General features: G+C 39.5%; 1 protein-coding gene across 2 annotated transcripts in view; it reads left to right on the top strand.

Annotated features, from left to right (window-relative positions):
• POC1A (POC1 centriolar protein A) overlaps positions 1-21,401 on the top strand; it is a 115,444-nt gene that overhangs the window by 3,061 nt on the left and 90,982 nt on the right. For both annotated transcript variants that reach the window (XM_024195641.2, XM_024195638.2), the window contains exons 3-6: positions 1,060-1,231; positions 5,546-5,725; positions 13,321-13,428; positions 14,943-15,058. In XM_024195641.2, coding sequence (XP_024051409.1) covers positions 1,060-1,231; positions 5,546-5,725; positions 13,321-13,428; positions 14,943-15,058 — 576 coding nt within the window. The remainder of the gene's footprint in view (positions 1-1,059; positions 1,232-5,545; positions 5,726-13,320; positions 13,429-14,942; positions 15,059-21,401) is intronic.

The following is a 21,401-nucleotide window of genomic DNA, read 5'->3' as shown; positions in this document are numbered from 1 at the left end:
TTAGTACTTTGCCACAACTGAAACTAATTAAAATCTTCTTGTGATTATGATACTATAGCATCTAAACCTAGTATCAAAAACTAATCTGTATTTTTTTTTCTAGGCATGTTTTACATTCACTGGAGATATGTCCCACTTGGTGCTCTGACAGGGACATAAAGATGATGCTTTTGCCTGTTGGCAGGCTAAGATTTTTATACCACATAGTTGTCTGTTTTTTGTTTGTTTGCTTTAAAACCCTCCACAAAAATCAACCCCTTTCCCACAGTTTTTGTAGTTTAAATGTAGGATTAGTTTGAAGAGGTATTTTAATTGTCACCATTTTAGAGGTTTGTTGTCTAATATTTTTCTGTAAGTTGCCATTGAATATCTGTGCCATTATACATCACAGTAAGTGTCCACTGCACTACGGACATATAAAACATGGCAGGCTGTAGGGGAAGCTGCACTTTCATCAGGGTCAGTGGCATAGAGAAGGCTGGGAACATTCATCTGAAGCAGTGCCTCAGAAGGATATGTTGGTAACTGTGTAACCATAGAAAAGCTGGGTTCCTGGGGCACAAAGCACTGTCACAAGTGTTTTTTCTATATGTCTCTAACTTGCTGGACTTGTCTGCTTTGTGTATCTACATTTGGATAATTAACCAAGCAAAGTCGTGACTGCTGTTTGCTCTCCAACAGAAAAAAATCTTTTGATGAAGAGACACTGAGTCTCAAATCTTAGAGGCTCTGCACATGTGTGTATTGCCTTCTATTGGAATATCTCTTACAATGTTTGTACTTTTTTGTTTGTTTACTTCAATAACAGAATTACATGAACTAACTCTTAGCTTGGGTTGCCATGCCTACTTTCAATTAATAAGTGATTCTGAATGGTTGGTTTGAATTGCCAATAAAATATAGAATTGTAGTGGTGCCCCAGGGTTAACAAAGGTCTTAATTCAGTGGAGAGAACCAGTGTTTGAAAGGGCTGAAATCTGTGCTGATCCCTTCAGTGTGTATGATTGTTCCAGTGTACTCAGAGAAGATATTAAATGAGTCTTTTTCCTCTAAATTTAGCAAGTGGCTCTATGGATTCGTGCTTGATGATCTGGAGTATGAGATCCCAAATGAGAGCCTATCGCTTTGTGGGTCACAAAGATGCAGTGATGTGTGTTCAGTTTTCACCTTCTGGCCATCTGGTGGCCTCAGGCTCCAGAGACAAAACTGTCCGTTTATGGGTTCCAAATGTGTAAGTATATCCTGCTTCCTAACTCTTTTATGTTAAGTTGTGGTGTGTGATTTCCACTGGCAGGAGTGCTCCAGTGTGAGGGTTGGGAATCTGTTATTTGCTAAAGGAAAAAATATTAGGTGATGCAACAGCCATTCTGCATAGAACTCTTCTATAAAGTGAATTTAGTCCTGAAGAAGATGCCAGCTTGTTAGCCCTAGAGACTGAAATCCTCTGTCTACAGAACAGGTACAGCACAGACAATATCAGTGTAAACTTCCTGACACAGCTGTAATACTGTACTTAAATAGTTACCTACTGGTGTCCCTCCCAGTTCATGTTTCATGGCTCATTAGTCCTTTGCTTTGCTCTGGCACTAACAAATACAGTGCTCAGTTTTTGTAATATAGGCATCTGTTCTAGGAGTTGGATTTCTGACTTGCTTGTTGTAGTCCACCAAACAATGGGTGACTTTTCATGACCTCTGGTTTTAAATTTTAATTGTTGACTTAAAGATTAATAACTCTCTGTCCCATTAATAGCAGAATGATGGTATATGGCTAAAACACAGGCCTGGAAGTCAGGAGACCTAAATTTTTGATGCTGTCATGGACTTGCATGGGACCTTACCCTTTCTGTGCCTCAGTTTTCGTCATTTCTAAAATTTGCGATGGTGGCCTACCTAACTGGGAGATTAGAAGACTTAGTTTGATGTTTGTAACATGCTTTGAGATGCTTGTCTGGCAGCTGCTAACCATTATTTTTAACATTCCTCTAACCATCCAGACTCTGTGCCGCTGTTTTAAAATGATCGAAGTATGTTAGTTAGCCCAGAGCAGGCCCATCTACTACTCATCCCACTGAAATACACCGTAAGTGGCAAAGGTGTGCGTGCAACATGGACTCATATCACACTTCTGTCTGCAACTTTTCTTTTTCTACAAGTAACATCTGTTGGACCTCTGTATGGAGCTGAGAATGTCTCCCTCCTCTTTCACTAAATTGGGGAAGTGATCTTCCCCTTTATGTGGTAGCCAGCATGAGGATTCCAGCCCAGAGAGCTGGGGAAGGGTGGCTTTCTGGGAAGTGCTACTGTTAAAGACTATAAAGAAATAGTGAGTCTGGGCCCTGAGAGGGAAGGAGACTCGTGGTGGGTCTCTCTTATTGGTGTTTGGTTTGTACTCTTTAGCAATTGAAACTAAACACAGCAGCCCAAGAAGCAGGGAAGATACTCTAAAATTAATCATTTCTATTTTTGTTGGAACGTTTTATGGCTGAGTAATTGTATTACTTTGTTAACAAAAAAAATTAAGCCTAAATTAGCCTGTGCCCTAGTTCTTGTTACAATCTAGAAGTGAGTCAGATTTAAAAAAATCCAGAATCTATTTGCTAGAAGAATAAAAAAAAATTACTTTGCCCCCCCCAGCCTCAAAACCCGTTTTAAAAAACTCTTATTCATAAACTAATAGGCTCTCTTGTAAATTCTTTAAATTTTTGTTCTGTACTCAGAGTGAGTAATACATTTAGGGAAGATGCACTATTATTCGTATATAACAAAAGTTTAATCCCTGCTTTTAGTGCAAATCTCAATTTCTTTTAATATGGAGGTGCCATTGTACCTTCATAATGACACCATGGCTGTACAATAGATCCATTTTACAGTGAAATTGGATAAAGTTAAGCTACACTTACATTGAAGCAGGATGAAAATGTGCAGATTGCAATTTCAGTTATAGTTAACTTCTGTTTAGTAGAACTTCCCTGGAAGAAATATGACACACTTGAATATAAAAATATGTATATTTAAAGACACTAGATAAATTATATTTAATTAAAATTTAACCTCATTGTTCATCCATCTAGACAGAAAAAAGGGAGTGACAGTTTCTTCTTCTGCATCCAGAGCCTGGCTGCTAATATGTGTAATCCTGAAAATGAATTCAACAAAAAAAACACCACTTACTGGAGTTCTTGGAAGTGAATGTGTAAATTGTGTGGAAAAACTAGATCTTCTGGGGAGGCTGAATTTAAATGAATGGTGCTGGATGAAATCTCAGTGCCTTGAAAATATCAGTTCAGTGATTGAAGCTGTATGTGTGGTTGCCATTTCAGAAGTAAGCTAGAATGGAAAGGGAATTATTCCACCTGTGCCTGTCTTGAGGCAGCTCCTTATGTGGCAACTTGCAGTACTCTTTTGTGTGTATGTTTAGTATTATCAGTCACTGAACTTCTATAGCTATATTAAACTTGATATTTTCATTGAAGTCAGATGTCTCTTTAGTGTGTTAAATTCACAGCTTGATTAAATGTAGTCAAATATGCTGCAATCTCTTTAGTGAGGGGAGAACTTAAAAAGCAATAAGGATAGTCTTGAGTAACTTAACAAAACATGAAGGTTAGTAGCATTGCTGTTAGTGTTATACTGTGTGAGAAGGTCTTGACTTCATTAAAAATGAAGGTAGGTAGTTCAGAAATTTTCAGTACCAAATTAATATTTGCATGTCTTACTCTGAAAACATGGATTTTATCCATTTTGAGATTTCTTCCTTCCTCTTCAGATCTTCCTTGATCCCACTTATCCTGTTCTCTAATCCAGGGTTTTTTAAAATTAATTAGTAAAATAAAGAATTTAAACTCAATGAGACACTTTTTCTACCCTTATTATGAGCGTTTACAATGATGATTGTGACCGTGTCTGGAGACCGTATCTTATCGTCAAGCAAGCATGGCAAGATCAGGGAATTAAGGGTGGGCTCACCCGGGAGGGCTGACTGCTGAATGCCCTGTGAGGTTCTCAGGAGTGACCAGTGAGCTCTTATAATCAGTTCCCTGGTGGATAAGGGGTGGGGGGGGGGTGTTTCTAAGAAGCAGAGATCTGCACTATATGGAGAAAGGACCTCTTGGTAAAATACTTGGGGCCCCTGCAAACTGTTCTCAGCAAATGGACCCCCTTTGAATTAACTGGGGCTGCATATGGGTGCAGAATTTGTCTGCAGGGAATAGATTACAGAATTGGGGCCTTAGATTTGTTGTTGGACCATGTTTACAAATTTTACCACTTCACACTATTGTTTAATTTAAATGCCAATTGAAGCTTTTTGAGTTGGCAAGAAAAAATAGTTACCAATAGTCTCTCTTTAAAACTAGGGGATATTCTATATAGCTTCCAGAACCCAGAATTCCCTTTCCCTTGTCAACCTTTAAGACTTGAGGCCACTAGTCTTCTGGCAGATTAGGACTGGATGGGATTTATTTTGGAGCCAGTCAAATGAGGGTTTGCTGTTGAAAGATAAGAGAAATCTGTCTCTTCCCAGGGCCTGAGTGCATTCCTTCTGCAGCACCCCATGTCTCTTAGAATTCAAGGGTTCAAGAATCTGGTAACAGAACCTGGATTTCTAGTTACAGCACTTAGGAGCTGGTCCATTAAATATTATCTTTAATGAGAAAACCCCACCACTTCTCTCATTCAGCTCTTGGCTTGAGCTCTTCGATCGTTCAGCATTGTGCTGTTGCTAGCCCCCCGTACACTAGGGAGTGGTGCAGGACTGGTAGCCTACCAGGCACCTATTGAATCTTGAAATTCTCAGGATTTTGTACTGCAGTCTTGTATTTGTTTGCCAGAAAAATACCTTCTGCACTACTTTGAAAATGTTGGCAAGAGGAAGAACTAATGATACTTAATATTAAATTCTGTAGCTTGTTTGTGTTTTTAAATTGGTCTCACTTTGTCCCACTTCTGGTATGTCTGATTTAAAGTAAGTCATGTATTTCTCAGAAGATGCTGTGTAGGAAAAGTATTTGCTGTGATGTTATCTTGTGATAAATATTAGACACGCTTCCATTTGGTATCAATGGTTTATCTGACTATAATTGAAACTCTCCTTTATGCCCTTCTTTTTCCTCGTTGCGGTGACAATTAAGACCTGATGTCAGCCCAGAATTTCAGCCACTATTGTTCTTGTCTTTGTATACTGGTTGAGCATCACTGATGTAAACAGTCTTCTTAGCAGACTATTTGATTTACACTAATTAAAAACATGTCCTTTTTCTTACCTCTTTATAGACAACACAAACATAAATTGTCTCAAGTTAGGATGGGCTCCAGTAACTAAAATCAAATAGAGCAGTTTTTTAGTGCTATGTTTTGTATTGTTCCTAAACACTTGTCTGCTCAGGATAGGTCAACAATTTCCTCCTAATGTAAATGTATATGGTGTCCATAGAAATAGTGGTTAGAAACACTGTCTAGTGTACACAAGCTTCAGGCTGTTTAGAACATAGTGTCTTAGCCTCTTGTGCAACTTAAAAAAATCATTCACTCCTTTTTCTACCCAGCAAAGGAGAATCTACTGTGTTCAAGGCTCATACGGCAACTGTAAGAAGCGTTCAGTTCTCCAGTGATGGACAGTCCTTGGTTACAGCTTCTGATGACAAAACAGTCAAAGTATGGACAGTTCACAGACAGAAATTTCTCTTTTCCTTGAGCCAGCACATAAACTGGGTTCGCTGTGCCAAGTAAGTACAACCTGCTGGCAAAAAACGGTGGTGGTGGTGATGTATGTCTTAAAACAAAGAGTGCATTCAACAGGTGGCTTTGGTGTAACAACGTTGCCTTATGCTTCAAATCAATCCTGAGCTGAAATAATTTTGAACAGGTATAGAGATCCATATATCCTTGTTGCCCAACCCCCAAGTAAATGCAACATCTAAATTTTTTTTCTTTAGCAGTTGGATTTGTGATGACTGGGAGAACTGCATGGAGAATTGCCTGTGGGTGCAAAGGTTGCAGACCTCTTGAGATACCTAGATAGACTTGTATGCAGTGCTGGGGAGGAACCAGTAGCCATGGTACATGGCATAGGGAAAGATAGGAGAGAGGTCCTGGAGGCCGAATTTAGGACAGTAGGTAAGATAGATATAGATATTTTTAAGTCCTCCATGATGGCATTCTCTAAAATGCTTCCAGTTCTATGTGCAGTTCCAGTTTGATAGTCAAACAGCAGGGTCTCCATGCCGTCTGAGACTGTGGTGTCGGGAGGAGGGATTTAGGTTTATTAGAAACCGGGGAACCTTTTGGGAAAGGAGGAGCGGATGCAGGAAGGACTGGCTCCACCTAAACCAATATGGAACGAGATTTCTGGCATGTAAAATTAAAAAGCTTGTAGTGGAGTTTTTAAACTAGGACTGGGGGAAAGCCAACAGGTATGAAGGTGCACACAGTTTGGACAGACCCATCCCTGAGAGAAGGATTTATTAAAGTGGACACTATCTAGTCTAATAAAGAGGAGATGATAGAAGTTGATCAAGTAGGTAGGAACTGAAGAGAAACAGTCAAACAAAGGCAGATAACTAAATATTGACAAACTATAAATGCTTGTATACAAATACAAGAAGTCTAAATAGTAAGATGGTTGAACTTGAGGTATTAAATGAGGATATTGATATAATAGGCATCATGGGAACTTTGCCATTGTTCCACTATAGGACATGGTAAAACCACTGTACAGAAAATATAGGAATGATAGAGTAGGTCTTACTGGTGGGGGAGTGGCAGTATATGTGGGGGAATAAAAGCATAAAGTCAATTATAGTAACAATCTTAAATGAATCAAACAGTATAATAGAATTTCTATGGATGGAAATTGCGTGCTTGAATAATAAGACTATAGCAGTAGGAGTATACTGCTGGCAACCTGATCAAGATGGTAAGGGTGACTGTGAAATGCTCAGGGAGATTAGAGAGGCTACAGAAAACCCAGTAATAATGGGGGATTTCATCTATCCCCATGTTGACTGGGTATGTATCATCTCAGGATGGGATGCAGAGATAAATGTTTCTAGACACCACTAATGATTTGCTTCTTGGAGTAGCTAGTCGTGGAACCCACAAAGGGAGAGGCAATTCTTGATTTAGTCCTAAATGGTGCACAGGATCTGGTCGTAGAGGTGAATATAGCTGAACCACTCAGTAATAGTGACCATAATGTAATTAAATTTAACATACTGGGGGTGGGGGTGGGGTGGAATGCCAATGAAACTGACCACAGTAGCATTTAACTCTGTGGTTCTCAAATTTTTGCATTGGTGACCCCTTTCACACAGCAAGTGTCTGAGTGTGACACCCCTCCCCCCCCATTAAAACACACTTTTATATTTAACACTATTATAAATGCTGGAGGCAAAGTAGGGTTTGCGGTGGTGGCTGACAGTTCGCAACCCCCCCATTTAATAGCCTCATGACTCTCTGAGAACTGCTGATTTAACTTGAAAAAGGGAACTAGGAAAAAAAAAAAGGAAATTTAAAAGGGACAGTCACAAGAGTGAATGACTGCAAGCTCTATGGAAAAGTTAAAAACACCATAATATAGGCTTAAACTATGTGTACCCTTTTACTGTGTGTGGTTGTGGGTTTTTTTTTTTTAGGACCCAAAAAAATGCCACCATGGCTAAACAACTGGGTGAAAGAGGTGGTTAGAGGAAAAAAGGTATTCTTCAAAAATTGGAAGTCAAATCCCACTGAGGAAAATAGGAGCATAAATTCTGTGAAGTCAAAAAATATAATTAGGCCAGCCAAAAAAGAATTTAAAAAGCAGCTAGCAAAAACACAAAAAGTAACAGCTAAATTTAAGTACATCAGAAGTAGGCCAAAGCCCACCGAACAATCAGTGAAACAACTGGATGATGGAGGTGCTAAATGAGAATTCTAGGAAGCCTAGGCCATTGTGGAGAAGCTAAATGAATTCTTTGCTTCAGTCTTCACTGCAGAGGAGGTGAGAGAGATTGTCACACCTGAGACATTCTTTTTAGGTGATGCATCTGAGGAACTGTCAGACTGAGGTGTCAGAGGTGGTTTTGGAACAACTTGATAAATTAAACAATAAGTCACCAGGACCACATGGTATTCACCAAAGAGTTCTGAAGGAACTCAAATATGATATTGCAGAACTGTTAACTGTGGTATGTAGCTTATCCTTTAAATCGGCCATGGTACAGTTGACTGGAGGATAGCTAATGTAACACCCATGATTTAAAAAGTCTCCAGAGGCAATCCTGGCAATTACAGGCTGGTAAACCTAACTTCAGTACCAGGAAAATTGGTTGAAACTATAGTAAAGAACAGAATGATCAGACACATAGATGAATACAATATAGTGGGGAAGAGTTGAACTCCACCAGAGTGGCCCTTTGGGGCCATCTGCCTGTCCCAAGTCAGGATAAAGGAGGAGGGTTGGACGTGGGGCTAGCAACTCCACCCTGTAAAAAATTAACTTGCTACAGAAACGCCAATAGAGATAACAGAGACTTTTAGCCTGGAAAAAGAAGGGTCTTCAACTCGAAGACGCATGACGCTGGGTGGTGAAAGTCGTGAGGAAGCCACTAAGCCGATTACCCTTCTTGCAACCAGGAGGATTAACCAGCTAGAGCAAATGGCCCAGGATAAAGGACTCTGGAGATCTGTGGTTGGCGGCCCATATCCTGATTGGGGTGACGGGCATGAGTGAGTGAGAGTGGGGAAGAGTTGACATGGCTTTTGTAAAGGGAAATCATGCCTCACCGATCTATTAGAATTCTTTGAGGGAATCAACAAACATGTGGACAAGAGTGATCCAGTGGATATAGTGTACTTGGACTTTCAGAAATGCTTTGACAAGTTCTCTCACCAAAGGCTCTTAAGCAAAGTAAACAGTCATGGGATAAGAGGGAAGGTCCTTTCATGGATCAGTAACTGGTTAAAAGAAAGGGTAGGAATAAAGTCAGTTTTTAGAATGGAGAGAGGTAAATAACTGGGTCCCCCAAGAATCTGTACTGGGACTGGTGCTGTTCAACACCTACATAAATGATCTGGAAAAAGGGGTTAACAGTGAGGTGGCAATGGTTGAGTAATTTTGTATTGTCTGCAAGATAACTAAGTCCAAAGCAGACTGTGAAGAGTTACAGAAGGATCTTAAAAAAACTGGGTGACTGGGCAACAAAATAGCAGATAAAATTCAATGTTGATAAATTCAAAGTAATGCACACTGGATAACACAATCCTAACCATACATACAAAATGATGGGTGTGACGGGTTCTGTCACAGAGACCCCCTTGGGACTGTCACCTGATGTGCTGAAACTACCTCTGAACCCATTTTCTCTGATGGCTTGGGACTCCAGAACCTTGTCTTGTTGAGCCTGCTGCAACACCAACCCAGGGTCTGAACCATGTTCCCAAAGCTGCAGACTTAACTGAAAACAGCTCAGCAAGTACTCCTGTCTCCAGCACTCAGACACCCAGCTCCCAATGGGTCCAAGCCCCCAGATAAATCCGTTTTATTCTGTATAAAGCGTATACAGAGTAAACTCATAAATTGTCCGCTCTCTATAACACTGATAGAGATGCACAACTGTTTGCTCCCCAAGTTAATCACTTACTCTGGGTTTGTTAATGAACAAAAGTGATTTTATTAAGTATAAAAAGTAAGATTCAAGTGGTTTCAAGTAATAACAGACAGAACAAAGTATTTTACTAAGGAAAATAAAACAAAACATGCAAGTCTAAGCCTAATACATTTAAGAAACTGAATACAGGTAAATCTCACCCTCAGAGATGTTCTAATAAGCTTCTTTCACAGACTAGACTCCTTCTTAGTATGGGTCCAATCCTTTCCCCTGGTACGGTTCTTGTTAGTTCCAGCTCAGGTGGTAACTAGGGGTTTTCTCATGATTGGCAGCCCCCTTTGTTCTGTTCCACCCCCTTTTATATCTTTGGCACAAGGTGGGAATCTTTTGTCTCCCTGGATTCCCACTCCTCCTTTTAAATGGAAAAGCACCAGGTTTAAGATGGATTCCAGTACCAGGTGACATGGTCTCATGTCACTGTAAGACCTCCTTCTTTATTACCTAGTAGCTGGGAGACACTTACACAGGAAGGCTTGCAGGTAAACAAAACCATTCACAGTTCATAGATTCTGAAGCACCCTTATGGCTTCCACTTAACATATTTACCTCAGTAATACAAGTTTATATCGTATTCTCCTAACTCCAGACATAGAAATAATAAATGCAAACAAATAGGATGAACACACTCAGTAGATCATAAGTTTTGTAATGATACCTTACAAGAGACCTTTTGCATAAAGCATATTCCAGTTACATTATATTCACACTCATAAGCATATTTCCATAAAAACATGGAGTATAATATCACAATGGGTTCTATACAGGGTGATGTCACTCAAGAAAGATCTTGGAGTCATTGTGGATAGTTCTCTGAAAACATCTTAATGTGCAGCAGCAGTCAACAAAGCTAACAATGTTATGGACCATTAGGAAAGAGATAGATAACAAGACAGAAAATATCATAATGCCCCTATATAAATCCATAGTACTCCCACACCTTGTGTGCAATTTTGCTTTTCCCATTTCAAAAAAGATATATTAGAATTGGAAAAGGTACAGAAAGGGGCAACAAAAATGATTATGGGTATGGAAAAGCTTCCGTGTGAGAAGAGATTAAAAAGACTGGGACTTTTCATCTTGGAAAAGATAACCTCAGAGGGGATATGATAAAGGTCTATAACATTGTGACTTGGTGTGGAGAAAGTGGATAAGGAAGTGTTATTTACTCCTTCACCTTATGGAAGAACCAGGGGTCAATGAAATTTTTAGGCAGTAAGTTGAAAACAAACAAAAGGAAGTACTTTTTCATACAGTTGTACAAGCAACCTGTGGAACTTATCAGAGGATGTTGTGAAGGCCAAAAGTATAACTGCATTAAAAAAAGAACTAGGTCCCCATCCAGGGATCACTCAATAAATTGCCCTGTTCTGTTCATTCCCTCTGAAGCATCTGGCACTGGTTGCTGTTGGAAGACAGGCTACTGGGCTAGATGGACCATTAGTCTGACCTAGTATGGCCATTCTTGTGTTCTTTTCTGTTCAGAAGAAAAGCTAACTGTCTAGTTACTTCAGCCCTATTTCACTTCTTCTTACCCTGATGCACTTCTGTTTCACTTCTTCATACCCTGATGGGATATCGGAAATAGTGTTATCCCCATTGTGACGGGTTGGATCACAGAAACCTCTTTGGGACTGCCAACTGATGTGCTGAGACTACTTCTAACCCGTTTTCCCTGGCAGCTTGGGACTCCAGAACCTTGCCTAGTTTGAGCCAGACACGGTTGTGTGCTGCAAACCCAGACCAGGTCTGAACCACGTCCCCTAAACGCTGCAGGCTTAACTGAAAACAGCTTAAGAAGTGTTCCTGTCTCTAACACTCAGATGCCCAGCTCCCAATGGGGTCCAAACCCCATATAAATCCATTTTACCCTGTATATAAAGCTTATACAGGGTAAACTCATAAATTGTTTGCCCTTTATAACATTGATAGAGGGATATGCATAGTTGTTTTCCCCCCACCCAGGTATTAATACATACTCTGGGTTAAGTAAAAAGTGATTTTATTAAATACAAAAAGTAGGATTTAAGTGGTTCCAAGTAATAACAGACAGAGCAAAGTGAATTACCAAGCAAAATAAAATAAAACACGCAAGCCTATGCCTAATACAGTAAGAAAATGATTACAGATAATCTCACCCTCAGAGATGTTTCAATAAGCTTCTATCACAGACTGGATGCCTTCCTAGTCTGGGCACAATCCTTTCCCCTGGTACAGCTCCTGTTCCAACTCAGGTGGTAGCTAGGGGATTTCTCAGCCCCCTTTGTTCTGTTCCACTCCCTTTATATAACTTTTGCACAAGGAGGGAATCCTTTGTTCCTCTCTGGGGTTTCCCCTCCTCCCCTTCTAAATGGAAAAGCACCAGGTTTAAGATGGATTTCAGTACCAGGTGACATGGTCACATGTCCTGTGAGACCCCAAGCCTTCATTCCTCCTAGCCTGACTCACAGGAAGGCCTGCAAGCAAACAGAGCCATCCACAGTCAATTGTCCTGGTTGATGAGAGCCATCAAGATTCCAAACCACCGTTAATGGCCCACACTTTGCATAATTACAATAGGCCCTCAGAGTTATATTTCATATTTCTAGTTTCAGATACAAGAATGATAGATACATACAAACAGGATGACCACACTCAGTAGATTATAAGATTTGTAATGATACCTTACATGAGACCTTTTGCATGAAGCATATTCCAGTTACGTTATATTCACACTCATTAGCATATTTTCATAAAATCTTATAGAGTGCAACGTCACACCCATTATGTTATACACATGGCTGTAATTCTTTCATTGCAACCTAAAGCCTTAATCCTGTAAAGATTTATGCATGTGAGTAGATGTGTCGATCTCCGTGGTACTACTTGCCTACGTGACATTGTTGGAGAGGGCGGCTTAAGGTTGCACTTGTTTGGTACTGTCAAACAGTGTTTCTAATGCTACAGTTACTATTGTCTATTTTGAACTTCTCCTAAACAGTCTTAACCAGAAATATAGTCATTTTGAGGACAAATAAATTACCTTTCCTACTGGTAGTGAATCTAGAAATTGTCCGAAGCAGGGCCTAGAAATGAAGCACTTGAAACAGCCTTAAATGAAAACAAGTGGGATAGATGATCTGAAATCAGTTAAGCCATTTTTTCTGAAGAGTTATTTAATCTATCTGCATGCTGTTCAATAATTTCAGTCCTTTTAGGTTGCTTTTCTCAGTAATCATAGAAATCAGCTTTGCAGATTTAGCTCTGCATTCTGCTACCCTTGCTCCTCAAGTAGTCGTACTGACATCAGTGGGACTACTCAAAGAGTAAGTACTTGTCTACATGAACATTTAACTTGCGGCAAGCTGGGGTGTAAATCTACCATATGCTAAGTGTCCATGGACCCTGCTGCTACACACTAACCATTCCCTAGTGCACTTTGATCTACCCTGCTTTGAAATGTGAGTAGATCGAAGTGCACTAGAAAACAGCAGGGTCCACAATGACATTTAGTGCATGGCAGGCTAGTGCGGGGTAGATTTACATCCCAGCATGCTGTGAACTAAATAATGCTGTAGACAAACCCTAAGATGCATCCTACCATGAGTAAGGTATCTATATCTAGCCCATACTGTCTATCCCCTCCAGCTTCTTGTTAGTTCTGAACTTCGCTATAATTCCTATCTTTGTTTTAGATTTTCTCCAGATGGAAGACTAATAGCTTCTGCAAGCGATGATAAAACTATCAAACTATGGGATAAAACCAGCAGAGAATGTATACATTCTTTTTGTGAGCACGGTGGGTGAGTACCAGTAGAATGCACAGGGGCAAGACACACAAGGCTGTCTTATTTGAGCCTGCCACACTTTTTTCACTGTTTGGCAGAGGTTAAATCGTGACTGACTGCACAGTCACATAGATCCTAGCTACACAGAAATGACCTTTAGTCACCAACCATTCCTTCCAGATCCCTTACTGCTGGGCTTGAAAGTGACATGGATGTTAGTGTAAATGAAGCTAAACATGTTTTAACATCCATCTAGTGGCCTAGATGAGAGAACGGTTCTTAGAAATCATTTTAGCCACATTATGCTGAGGACAAAACCACATTAAATGAAACTTTTCACATCTCTTGTCCCCTCCCCCCCCAACACTCACACTCACACTCACTCTCTCTCTCTCTAGTTCTAGGAAACTTAAGGAGGTTTGAATCTCACTTCTCTTCACTAGATTTGCCAAAACTTTATTTTTATTGTGCTCTAAATTAATGAAGTTCAATAATTAAAAGATCTTTGCAATAATGGTTTGCACTTGTGCGGTACCTTTCATTCTATGCTCTCTAAACCATTCATAAAATTAATCAAACCTCCTACATGTCTTCTGTGAGGTAGGGAAGTGTTATACCTATTTTATAGCTGAAACTGAACCACCACAATATTAAGGGACTTGTCCAAGGTTACAGAACAAGTCAATGATTGAACTGAAACCAGAACCCATGATTTCTAGGTTCCGATTCCATGGCATCATTTGACACACACCTCCTCAATAGACCAGTAACTGCATACTGCCTCTTTTGTTTTCCTTTTCATACAATTCTCTTGTTTCAAGATAACCTCTGAATTTGTCATTAAGGTTGTATTTAATGTCATGACCTTTGATTCTGATCTCGTTAATGTCATGGTACAATATTTTTGTTTTTCATAAGCCTTTTTAGTACACATGGTTCCTCCACACAACAGACCTAGAATTTGATGAAAAGCACTATATAAGCGCTTGGTGGTATTCTTAATATGGTGCAATGTAAGGATGCTAATAGGGCAGTCAGTTTTCTTGTTATCCGATGTATTGCTTGTATCAATGGAACAAGAGTTACAAAGCACCTTACAAAGGATCGATTTTATACTTTTTTTTTAAAATAACAATGTGTTCAAAGGATATGGCTGCATGTTGTATCTCACAAGCACCAATTAAGAACTCCTGTGATCTTAGTAAAAAATAATTACTTCTATTAAATATTAACTTTTGAAAATTAATGTTAAGACATCTAAATCTACAAAATTCCAGAAGGTTTGCTTCTGAAACTCATGTAATTGTCATCAAATTCTTTTTAATACAAATATATATAAAATAGTGCTATATCATATCCTGCCTTAAGGGTGTGAGAGAAGCACAAGATAAATGTTAGTTGACTTGAGCTGTGTTTAGCATCTTTAAGTCAGATTTCCTCCTGCCCCCATATTATTTCACTAACATACTGTAATGCTCCTTCTTATAAGGGATTCCTCCAAGTTTAAACTGTTGGATTTTTCTTTATAGGTTTGTGAATCATGTGGATTTTCATCCCAGTGGTACATGCATTGCTGCAGCTGGTACAGATAACACAGTGAAGGTGTGGGATGTTAGGATGAATAGATTACTTCAGCATTATCAAGGTAAGTTATAGACCTAAGAGAGTTGTTTCTTTTGTTAGTTTTTTGTTTTTTTCTACTGTGGTGTTTAACCTAATAACTGGATCCCCAGGAGGCTAGGCAAAGGAAAAAAAATTGCTTGCAATGAATTCTTGCTCACTTTACAAGTTGAAAATAAAACTTGCCAGCTCTAAATTAAACTGTTGGCACCTCTGGTCTTTATATAGCCTGTGCTATCTACCTACCCAACAATGTTTTCAGCTTTGTGCATCTGTTTACATAAGTCAGACTGGGAGAACTAATCATTCTCTAGCTTCCCTATATTATTAATAAATAGTGAATATACATATGGCTGAAAGGTGTGGAAAGCTGTAGCAATGCCAAAAGAGCAGAGCTGTCCTATCACTTCTCCTGAGTAGCCAGCTCCTCCTTCATATCTACCTCTAAAAGCATGTGCTTAAACTCTTGTTACAGATGAATGCTTTGAGAGGAACACGTTCAATAGTAAATCAGGAAGTGTGCGAAGAGGCCACTGAGGCTGTCATAGTCCTTTGTTACCATAAGGAAGCAAGTGAACAGCAGCACTGTTTTTTTTTTTTTAAAGAGAACTTACCTTCCTTCCTCTCTGAGGGTTTCTGAAATTCAAAGCTACATGACGTTCTCCTCGTAGTCTAAGTGTGATGAGATGGCTAACCCTAGGGACTTTCAGAGACTGCTGCACTCATTTGTTAAGTGACCATGTCCCTGCTTAACCATATTTTAGTAAATAATCCTTCCTAGTGGCAGTGCTTTAATGAACCAGTTGCAAACTTCAGAACTGTAATCTCACATATATAGAGCTGTTTTTACTGTTCATAGATTTTTAAGGCCTGTGATCATCTAGTGTGACTCCCTGTATAACACAGGCCATAGGACACAGGACTTCCCTGAATTAATTCCAGTTTGCACTAGAGCATATTGTGATGTTCCCCTCTGGTGTTGTATGGACTGGTGATCTGCTAGGTCACACCAATCCTTGACTCTGGGAACCAGCCTTACCCTGCTCTGCTGTGAGAATGCCACTCCTGGGCTGTTCACGCACAGCCTCTGGCATGTAAGCTGCTCCTTGGATTGTGCAACCGAATGACACTAGCCAATATCTCTGGTCCCAGACATAACCCTAGGAACCTCCATCTTGCAGTGTCCAGTTATGCCCGCTGGATGCTGCAAGCTTATATGAGTTTGTCAATTTAACGAAGAAATTGATATGTACCAGGCTTGTTATCCCAAGGCGAGTGTCTGACTCGCTTTGAACGAAACACACTGCTTCAGGTAGAATAAACAGATTTATTAACTATAAAGGTAGACTTTAAGTGATTATAAGTCAAAGCATAACAAGTCAGATTTGGTCAAATGAAATAAAAGCAAAATGCGTTCTAAGCTGATCTTAACACTTTCAGTGTTCCTATAAACTTAGATGCTTCTCACCACAGGCTGGCTGGTTGCGCTTCAGCCAGGCTCTCCCCTTTTATCAGCGCTTCAGTCGCTTGGTGTGGTGTCTGTAGATGTAGGTGGGGGAGAGAGAGAGAGCATGGCAAATGTCTCTCCCTTTTATCATGTCCTTTCTTCCCTCTTGGCTTTGCCCCCCGCCTCCCTTCAGAGTCAGTTGAGCATTACCTCATTGCATTTCCAAACTGACCAAAGGAAGGGGGGTGACTCACTCGAGTCTAACAGATTCTTTTGTTGTTGCCTAGGCCAGCGTCCTTTGTTCCTGTGAGGCTGGGCTGGGTTTGTCGCATGCATGCCCTGATGAGGTGTGAACTGCCTCTCTGTTCTTGGAGAGTTTTTGCCTGGGCTTGCTTTAAGCCACGAGGATAAGCTTTCATCCTCATAACTATATATATGAAATTATAACCTATAACCTTATTGTAACAATTACTATAACATCACTGTAACAGCCATGCTCAGTGCATCATGACCCTTCCGAAGACACCCAACATGACAAACTGTGCATTGGATACCACACAATCATTTTATAAAGATGAACATGGGGGTATAGGGTGTTCCCCCGAGGTACAGAGCATCACACATATCTCTTAGGAAAACATCCAGTCGTGATTTTTAAAATATCAAGGGTTGTGGTGGATTCTTCATCACTAGACAAGTTGTGCCTATGATTAATTACTCTCACTGTTAAAATATTGCACCTTATTTCTAGTCTGAATTTGTCTAGCTTCAACTTCCAGCCATTTGATCACATTATACCTTTGCTTGCTAGAATCAAGAGCCCTCTATTATTAAATTTCTGTTCCCCATGTTGATACTTATTAAATGTGATGAAGTCCCCTCCTAACTTTTTCTTTAAGCTAAACAGATAGAACTCCTTGAGTCTTCCACTATAAGGCATGTTTTCCAATCCTTTAATCGTTATTGGGCTCTTCTGTGAGCCCTTTCCAGTGTATCAACAGTTACGTTGATGAACATATGTTAAGGGAAACAAAGACCTTCCAGAAGAGGTGCAGTGCAGAATGCTTGTGGATGGTGCATGCATGTCACCATATTATTGGTTACACTATAGTTGTAACCAAGAATTTCAACACAAACCAAATATGAATGTCTGAGGTAAAGGGGGTATATTCTTTCTGATGGCCACAACTCCACTAGCAAAGTTGTCTGTGTATTGAGAGAAGTGCTTACTCCAAACCGTGTGTGTATTAGTGAAACTTGGAAATGGGTATAAAACCTCTGCTGTTAAAACAGGCAGAACTTTTTAAATCCTTAAACTAAGGTAAAGGGCAATCTGAAACTGCTTATCAGCTTTTATACAGTGGCAGGATATACATCATGTGTTTCCAGCCACACCATTATTTGGCTCTACAGTGATCTCTTCCTGCTTATGATTTAGAGAGATTAAATTGTCTGAGTCCAGTGTGGCTTAGTTGCCATTTGACTGCCAGGATTATTTTTGTCTCTTGGAATTTTAACTGTATCTTTTTCCTGAGTGGCATTTTATTGTTACACTTTTGTTATTGAAATCTTGTAAAACCAGCTACTGCATAAATCCTAATTAGACACCAAACTTTCAGTTTGAAATAATAAAACTAATAACTTGCAATGGTTAATTTATGAGCACAGTGAAGTCATGCCAGTTGCTTTGCAGATACAAATGGGTATCTCTTTCTTGCATAAGGGTTTATATACCTAACTCATATGATTTAGATAGAAGTTACAGATATCGCACATGTGAAAATGAAATTATATTTTTAGAAGAACAGATAACCATGAAATCACTAAATTCCACTAGAGGGCATCTTTTCCTTCAATATATAATCATGTTAAGAAACTGACACGTTTCTGTTTGATTTTCAAGGGAATCCATTTTAAGAGTCAAATTGGATTGATTAAAGAGTTGTAATTGATAAGTAGTGTTTTTCCCCCTGATAGAGAGGTGAATAACGCTTTGGTTGTTACCCAACCACTGATTAGTCTTTTGTTGTTGTTGTTGTTGCCATGACTTTGTTCCAACTGCAACATTTGTAAATGATAGTTAAAGGTTTTACAATTTGTTTTCTGCTTTTCTATAGTCTCTCTCAATAAACTAACTTATAAATAATCTGGACTTACTTAATGAGCAGACAAATGAACTGTTTACCCACTACACTAAGAAGAGTACTCCTGTACAGGAAATCAACCAAAAAAAGTCTGTATAGCTGTATTACTGGTATGAAATTCACTAATATGTTCAGACTTGTTGTGTGGGGCAAATCTGATGCCATATTGCAAAATAAGGAAAACTAGCATCCCAGTGATATGACTTAACCTTCAATTCCTCATTATCTAGGACGAGTAAATGATGAACTCTTCAGAATGACTATCTGAATTTACTCAGACATAACATTTTATTAGTGTGAAGCCGTTATGTGTATTAGGCGTGATGCACTACTCTTCTAGGTAGCAGGATAAGGTTATAGTGACATCTCTTACCAGTCTAGTTACAGCAAGAGCATAAATAATTAGAGGTAGCCTAATGAAAGACATTTTCCATGTCCACCATCTGTCTTTGTACTTGGTTATTTCGCATTAGTCTCAGGCTTGGTCTACACTTACCCCCCAAGTCGAAGTAAGGTACGCAAATTCAGCTACGTGAATAACGTAGCTGAATTCGACATACCTTACTTCGAACTTACCGCGGTTCAGACGCGGTCCACACGCAGCAGGCAGGCTCCCCGTCGACTCCGCGGTACTCCTCTTGTTGAGCTGGAGTACCGCAGTCGACGGCGAGCACTTCCTGGTTCGATTTATCGCGTCCAGACCAGACGCGATAAATCGAACCCGGAACTTTGATTGCCAGCCGTCGAACTACCCGGTAAGTGTAGACCAGCCCTCAGAGATGTCAATAGAAGTGTCTTTGGGAGTTCTGGCTAGTAACAGAATAATTTAGGGGACTAGATTATGCTATATGAGCCACTTGGAGGCAGGGATCGACTTTTTGTTCTGTGTTTATTTGCATCTAGCACAATGGAGTCTGGTCCATGGCCTGGGCTCCTAGGTGGTACCACAATACAAATTAATAATAAAGGTTGATAGTAATTTATTCCATTTATACTTATTACGTATGGAATAAATTACTATATCACATTGTACATTTTAGGTCACAAAAAATAGTGCAATGCAGATTTCATGGAGTTAAGTACCCTGGGTAATCATCCTGATCACATTGTGCATTGCCAAAATATTTGTTTTCCACATTTGTTTTTTGTTTAAATTTTTGGTATGGGGAGGGGGAGGCATCATTTGCAGCAGGGGAGAACAGAGGTTGTATTACTAATAGTAGCTTAGAATCCTTTGGATTTCCTTCAGTTTTTCCCATTATTATTATTATTATTATTATTATTTTTTTTAAGTCATGGATCTGTGAGTAAGCCATCAGATCAGAGGTGATCCCAGATTACAGTACTTTAGCAGCCAACTCTGCTGGCTCTGCAGTGCCCAAAGTTTGTCAGTTCACATTGTGCTTACATTAGTCTACTGGAACAGCCCTACACATTTTTTTTTTTTGTAACATGATGACTATATTTTTTTATTAGAACTGTTGATAAAGAAACAAACGATGAAAAATATAGAACAATAGATGTACAATGGAAACCACCTTTATTGAGGTTTATGTTATGGCCATCTTAATTTATATTCTAGTCAATGGCTGCTAAAATAGAATTAACTAATCTCTGGTACTCAATGGGCTCACCATTGTCACAGTTCATGCTTTATATTTTGTTCACAGTACTTAAGTTCACCCTATAGACTGCAGAGACTCAATTTTAGTGGATAAATCTGCAAAAAGAGATGTGTGTATGACCTTAGTACTGGGCTAATCATAAACGGCTGTTGATATTGGCTATGTGCAGTGTAGTTGTAACCATGTTGGTCCCAGGATATTGGAGAGATACCTTGTCTCTCTAATATTGGCCATACACACTTCTAAGCCTTGAATGGCAAATGGACAAGTCAGTGACAGGGGCTTCCTCTTTCCCCTGTTGCCTCTACCATTTATTGGTATCACTAGTTGCAACATGAAATAGAGTTGGATCACAGTTCTTGCTGTCAAGTTCAGTGTGAGTGGTTTGGGGGAGGAGGTGGTGATGGTAAGTATCTCTTGAGGTGTGGGAGCTGGTATGGGAAGCAGTTAAGCTATTGATGATCACCTCCTACCGGCACATGATCCCAGCCTCTACTACTCACTTGTTAACTTCTCAAACATCTGGTATGCTTTCTCCCATGCTGCCAGATATGCTTGGGAGGTGTTCCCCATTAGTATCTGCAAAGCTACTTCATCATCCACCTTTAAATCCCTCCTCAAAACTCCTTTGCTGTGAAGCCTACAAAAAACTTGACAATGTTTACACTGGTCTACAATTTTTGAGAAGTCGTCTGCTTCAGAGATAAAATGTGCTATTTATTATGTATTTTGATGTGCTGAATTCAAATATGACAATTAAAACAACTGATTGGCTACTGTGTCTAAGATATTTAAGCTTTTACATTTTATGTCTATGTATATTGTGTAGATAGTAGAGTTTTAATCATAAATTGTAAACCTAGGTCTTTTCTTGTGTTTATGGTTGCTTTACATGATATTTCACCTGTCCTGTTTATGTAACACTTTAAAAATCAGCAAAAGGGTTATATAAATAAAATTTATTATGAAACAAAAGGCAAAAAACTATTATGTACATAGTTTAGTCCTATTCAGTGTCTACTCGGCGCTTCTTGGCTTGTCTCTTGTATTCATTTAATGGAGCATCTCTTGTCACTGTCCAGCAATAGTCTGCAAGCATTGATGAGCTCCATTTGCCCTGATAGCGTTTCTCCATTGTTGCAATGTCCTGGT

This window comes from Terrapene carolina, unplaced genomic scaffold (assembly GCF_002925995.2).
Source record: "Terrapene carolina triunguis isolate 2854851 unplaced genomic scaffold, T_m_triunguis-2.0 Scaffold232, whole genome shotgun sequence".
NCBI lineage: Eukaryota > Metazoa > Chordata > Testudines > Emydidae > Terrapene > Terrapene triunguis.
Note: the sequence above shows the minus strand (reverse complement) of the source record. Positions and strands in the feature narration are given on the sequence as shown.